Raw genomic sequence first — 6,000 nt, forward strand, 5'->3', positions numbered from 1 at the left:
TAAGCCTGAGCCGTGCACGGAGCCATCCCCCGGCAAGGGCTCAGCGCTCGATACTTAAGGACTTAGAGGTTTCATCGCTGTAATTAACCTTAATCTTTAATTTATAGGGCAAGTCAGATGCTGTAACTGTTTTATCCAATTACCAGTACAAACCCTGGATCCCGGGAAGGGGGATGCGTTCGTTAGGGGAGCCGCTCTGCGGGTGGGCACACAGCCAGCACCACCCCCCCCCCCGCCTGGTGGCCCTCGTCCCTGCCCGTGGAGTGGCCGCGCCGCTTGCCCACCGCTCCCCAGCCAAGGAGCCACACGGACCTTCACGGGCAGCAGCTTCTGGCCAGGCTCGGGCAGCGACGGGACGGGGAGATGGTCCCTGCAGCCGGGCTTCACCCTCCCCAAAGCAGCCCCAGCTCCTGCCCTGCTAGCCCTTGCTGGCAAACATTAGCCCAGGTGCTCTGATAGCCCTGCCCCTGAGCTCTGGCCAGGGGAAGCCGGGCTTAAACCGGGCTGGAAAAGTGATATTTAAGTGCAGGCTGAGCCAAGAGCACGATGGAGGTGCCAAGGCCAGGACATGGCACAGGGACACGGGGCGGATAGACCCGGCTCCTACGGCAGAGGTGTCCCCTGAGCACGGGAGGGGACGGCACCAGGGTCCCGCAGGCACAGCCAGTGTCCAGGGGGGACACTGCGGGGCACGAAGGTTTAAAAACCGCCGCTGGAATGGGACCCTGCACCGGAGACTCAGCCAGGGCCGTGCCACGCTGTGCAGCCACACACACCCCAGAGCAGACCCGCACCCCGACATGCCCGGCTGCCCCGTGCCCAGCCATCCCTCTCCGGGGCGAGATCCCCCGGCTGCCCCCCCCCCAAAAGGAAGGAGCCCGTTGCCACCCCATCCCACCCCCCACGGGGTCCCGGGTGCCTCTTCCAGCTGGGGGGCAGCCAACGGTTCCACGGCCCCGACCCGCATCGCCTCCGGGCTCCCGCTCTTCATCCCCGTCCTGCTCCGCTGCACCGGGACGAGCACACACACCCACCCCCCCTGCGATTCCAGGGGAAATTGTGCAAAAAAAGGCGCAAAAAAAAAAATTCCCCAAAACCTTCCAGTTTGAAAAGCTGTGCTGGGAACGGCAGCGGAGCACGTGGCTGGCACCACTCGGGCTGGCCCCGGTAGCCACTGGCTCCGTGGCATCACCACGAAGCAGAGCAGGGACCCCGGAGAGCCAGGGGATCCCCCCCCACATTTCTCTGGGGTGCCCCCCCCAGGCAGGGATTTGGGACAGCAGCTGGTGTCCCCAGGTATGGGGCAGCGTGGGGTCCCCAGGATCTCAGGCACGGCCACCCCCTCAGCCACCCACCATCCTGCCCAAAAATCACGCTGGGGGGGGGAGGGGGGGGAGGGACACACATCCCCTCGGACGGAATTTCTCCTGAGCGTCCCAAAATCCAATTGTTGGGCACGAGGCGGCGGGAAGGGGGTCCCCAAACCTCCAGTGTCCCCAGCCCTGTCCCCACCGGGGTGACGTGACGCCCCCAGGGAATGTCTTATCCCGAAGGCAGGGGGGGGGCAGCTGTAACCTCGAGAAAAAACACCTGTATTTGGGCACAAGAAAAAAAACCTCGTGTTTGGGGAAGGGGGTGACAACACGGCACCTTTAGTGGCCGACGGGCTGGAAGAGGGGCGCTGGGCCACGTGGGGAGCGGGGTGCCACCGTGGGGGGGGACACGGCCGGTAACGGGGAGGGACAGCCAAGGCACCGGGGTGGGGGGGAAGGCAGGGACCAGGACACGGTGCCAGGCGCCGACCCCAGCGGCGGCTGCCGGCCCCCCGACCTTCGCTCTCCCGGTCCCCGGCACCGGCAGAGGCGGGGACACCGGAGGGAGGGGTTGGGGGACCCCATCCCACGGGGACACCGCTGGGACGGGAGGAAGAGGAGGGAGAGGAGCGGCATCCCGAGGGATGTCCCGTCCCAAGGTGTCCCCCGCGGGATGCCCCTGGCTCACGGGGAATCCTGAGCTCCCCTCGGGGGCTGCGGGGCCGGCAGCAGAGCGGGACCACCAGCCCCCCCGGGGACACCCCGCCACTCGGGGGGGGGACATGGGGGACCCCCAAAGCTCTTCCTGCCCCTTCCCAGCAGCCGGGGTGCTGGGGCCGGGCCGGCTGGGTCCCCACCCCCAGGACGGGGTGGGGGGGCTCGGGGTGCAGCCCCCTCCAGCACACCCTTCCTGGGGGTGGGGTGGGATTCCCGGGGTGCAGGGAGGGGAGAACGGCACCGGGGGTGCGGGGTCCGGGAGCACCGGGAGGCAGAGTGTGAGGGTCCGGGAGGGGAGGGGGGCACTGGGGAGGGCTACATTGAGGGCGGGGGGAAGTCCCGGTTACCGGGACGGGAGGAATAGGCGGGGGTCCCGGACACCGGGACGGGAGACAGAGCAAAGAGGGGCTCCGGGTACCGGCGGAGGCTGCGGGATGTGGGGGGATCCCGGTTACCGGGACGGGAGACGGGGAGGGGAGTCCCGGACGGGTCTATGGGAAGTGGGGGTCCCGGTTACCGGGATAGGAGGTGGATACCGGCGGAGACTGTAGGAGCTGAGGGTCCCGGTTACCGGGACGGGAGGGGGGTACCGGAAGGGGGTGGCGGAAGGCAGGGGTCCCGGTTGCCGGGACGGGAGGCGGGTACCGGAAGGGGGTCCCGGGTACCTCTACCGGCTGCGGAAGGTAGGGGCCCTGGGAACGGGGGGAGCGGTGCTGCGGCCCGGGGCAGGGCCGGCGGGCGCACGAGGCGGCGGTCGGGGCGGAGCGGAGGGAGGCCCCGCGGGGAGCCCTTACCATCTTGACGATGCCGCGCTGGACGGCGAGGGGCTGCGCGGAGCCGCCCTGCCCGGGGGCGGCCGCGGAGGCCATGGCGGGGCGGGGGCGACGGACGGGGCGAGCGCGGACGGAGCGGACGGGGCCCGGCGGGAGCGCGGAAGGGAGCCTCGGGGCGGGGCGAGGGGGCGGGGCGAAAGGGAGGCCCCGCCCCGCCGCCCGGCCAACGGCCAACGGGAGGCCGGCCCCGCCGCCGGCTCCGCCCCGTCCCCGCCGCGCCTCGGCCAATGGAGACGCGCGGCGCCGCCGCTCCGGCCGGAGAGGCCGCCGGCCGCCGTGACGTCACGGTCGGGCCCCGCCCCGCGGGGAGAGGGGGGCGGGACTTCCGGGGCACGCGGCGCCAGGGACACGTCGGCAAAGGGCCGCCCGGGCTTCCCACGTGGCCTCCCGCCGCGCCGGGGGCGGAGCCTCACGGGGACACGCCCCTTTCTTTACGTCACCACCCACCCCCCCGCGGGCGGGCAGCGCCCAGCAGCGGCGGCAGCGCGGGGGGGCGGGGGAGCGAACCCGGGGGGGGTCAGGGGTCCCCCCGCATAGCCCGACGGGGGGGTCAGGAGAGGGGGCTCCCCCCGCGCAGCCCCACGGGGGGGTCAGGGGTCCCCCAGCACGGCCCCACGGGGGGGTCAAGGGAAGGGGACTTCCCAGCACAGTCCCACGGGGGGGGTTCAGGGGTCCCCCAGCACAGTCCCACGGGGGGATCAGGGGTCCTCCAGCATGGCCCCACACAGGGGGGGTCAGGGGAAGGGGATCCCCCAGCACAGCCTCACGGGGGGGTCAGGGGACCCCCAGCATGGCCCCACGGGGGGGGGGTCAGGGGAAGGGGATCCCCCAGCACAGCCTCACGGGGGGGTCAGGGGACCCCCAGCACAGCCCCATGGTGGGGTTCAGGGGAGAGGATCCACCAGCACACGGTGGGTTGTGGTGGGGTGTACCCCCAGGGCACAGTTTTGGGATAAAAAGGGAGGAGATTGGGGTACCCCCCCGCGCCCCTGCTCAGCTGCTGCTGCAGGGGAGCTTTTGGCCTGTTTTGGGGGGGCGGTGGCACGGTGGGACCCTGCTGGCCCATGGGCCGGCTGTGAGCACGGGCCACCCAGCAGCACCCATCCTGTGCCCCCTCCCCAAGGCCACCCTCTCCCCAAGGCCACCCCCTGCCCAAGGCGACCCCCCATGGTCACCATGCCCCGTCATGAGGCTGCAGTGCCTGGGGCATCCATGTCTTGCAAAGGGACCAGGGACATCGGCACCACAAGGTGAGGTCCATCATCCCCGTGGCCTCCACCCACCGAGGTCACCCATGGTCATCGCGTCCTGGCAGTGGTGTCATGCCCAGAGTCAGGAGAGGGATCCGGGATGTCCCCCCCCCTGGGGACACGAGCACCGCCAGGTGAGGTCCATCATCCCCATGTCCTCCACCACCTGAGGTCACCCATGGCATCGCATCCTGGCCAGCGGTGACATGTCCAGAGCTGATATGTCCTCCCCCTGGGGACACCGGCACTGCAAGGTGAGGTCCATCATCCCCGTGTCCTCCACCACCTGAGGTCACCCATGGCATCACATCCCGGCAGCGGTGACATGCCCAGAGTCAGGAGAGGGATCTGGAATGTCCTCCCCATGGGGACACCAGCACGGCATGGCCACCCTTCTCACTGTGGGTACAGACCCCCCCATCCTCGGGTGACCCCAAAACCCCCCCATCCGAGCACAGGGCTGGGATCTGGGGTGGCCCCCGCTCTGCCCCGGCGTGCCACGCTGCTGCGGGCACGGCACCCAAGCCGGTGACCGTCCTGCCGCTGATCCATGCGGGGACAATCGCTCTGCCCCATTTGGGACGCGGTTCGGAGACGCCCCCGGTGCTCACCCGGCCGGTGCCGCCCTCCGCGGCCGTTCCCCAGCTCTCCGGTGACAGCGTCAGGGGGCAGCACTGCAGCGTGCCCCTCACCGTGGTGCCAGGGCACGGTGCCGCAGCCGCCGCTCGGTGCTGAGCTCGCCTCTGCCGGCTCGGGGGCTGCCAGCCTGGCACTGAGTCGTGTCGTTGGTGCGTGGGAGAAAACGATTCTCCTCCAAAACGGTTCTCCTCCAAAACTATTCTCCTCTGCCCGGGGAGGAATTCTTCCTCACCTGGGGAGGAACAGCCCCCCCCACCAGGACAGGTTGGGGATGACCTGCTGGAGAGCAGCTCTGGGGAAAAAGACCTGGGAGTCCTGGGGGACAACAGGGTGCCCAGGAGCCAGCAATGTGCCCTGGTGGCCAAGAAGGCCAATGGCATCAAGAAGATGGAGGAGCATCAAGAAGAGCGTGGCCAGCAGGTGGAGGGAGGTCATCCTCCCCCTCTGCTCTGCCCTGCCCTGGGGAGGCCCCAGCTGGAGCACTGGGACCAGTTCTGGGCTCCCCAGTTCCAGAAGGAGAGGGAACTGCTGGAGAGGGCACAGCAAAGGGCTACCAAGATGCTGAGGGGACTAGAACATCTCTCTGCTGAGGAAAGGCTGAGGGACTTGGGTCTGTTGAGTCTGGAGAAGAGCAGAGTGAGGGGGGATCTGATCAACGCCTCTAAATACTTCAAGGGTGGGTGTCAGGAGGATGGGGCCAGTCTTTTTCCAGTGGTGCCCAGTGACAGGACAAGAGGGAACGGGCACAAACTGGAAGAGGGGAAGCTCCATCTGACCATGAGGAGGACCTTGTTTGCTGTGAGGGTGTCAGAGCCCTGGCAGAGGCTGCCCAGAGAGGTGGTGGAGTCTCCTTCTCTGGAGACATTCCAACCCCCCTGGAGCCGTTCCTGTGGGACGTGCTCTGGGTGACCCTTCTCTGGCAGGGGGTTGGACTGGGTGCTCTCCAGAGGTCCCTGCCAACCCCACAGCATTCTGGGGTTCCGGAGTGGTCACGTAGGGAATCCAGGCGATTGCAGCTCTCTGCATTCCCTGCTCTGGGAAACAGGCTAGTGGCTGCCATGACGGTGGCCCCGTGGCCCACGGGGCAGCTGGACCCCATTGTGCCAGGTGCCAAAGCCCCCCCGAGCGTGGGAGGGAGCCCACCCAGAGGGAGCCCACCCATACTCCCCGGCCACTGCTCCCTTGGGAGCAGGGATGCACCGGCACACGATGCCGGATGGCAGGGACACCGCTGCCGGGGTCCCCCAT

General features: G+C 69.0%; 1 protein-coding gene across 1 annotated transcript in view; it reads right to left on the reverse strand.

Annotated features, from left to right (window-relative positions):
- The window catches only part of SND1 (staphylococcal nuclease and tudor domain containing 1), a 121,786-nt gene extending 118,887 nt beyond the window's left edge, over window positions 1-2,899 (reverse strand). Inside the window, exon 1 of the mRNA XM_074167786.1 lies at window positions 2,825-2,899. Coding sequence (XP_074023887.1) covers window positions 2,825-2,899 — 75 coding nt within the window. The remainder of the gene's footprint in view (window positions 1-2,824) is intronic.
- Window positions 2,900-6,000: the final 3,101 nt, after the last annotated feature.

The sequence above is a fragment of the Numenius arquata genome, chromosome 2 (assembly GCF_964106895.1).
Source record: "Numenius arquata chromosome 2, bNumArq3.hap1.1, whole genome shotgun sequence".
NCBI lineage: Eukaryota > Metazoa > Chordata > Aves > Charadriiformes > Scolopacidae > Numenius > Numenius arquata.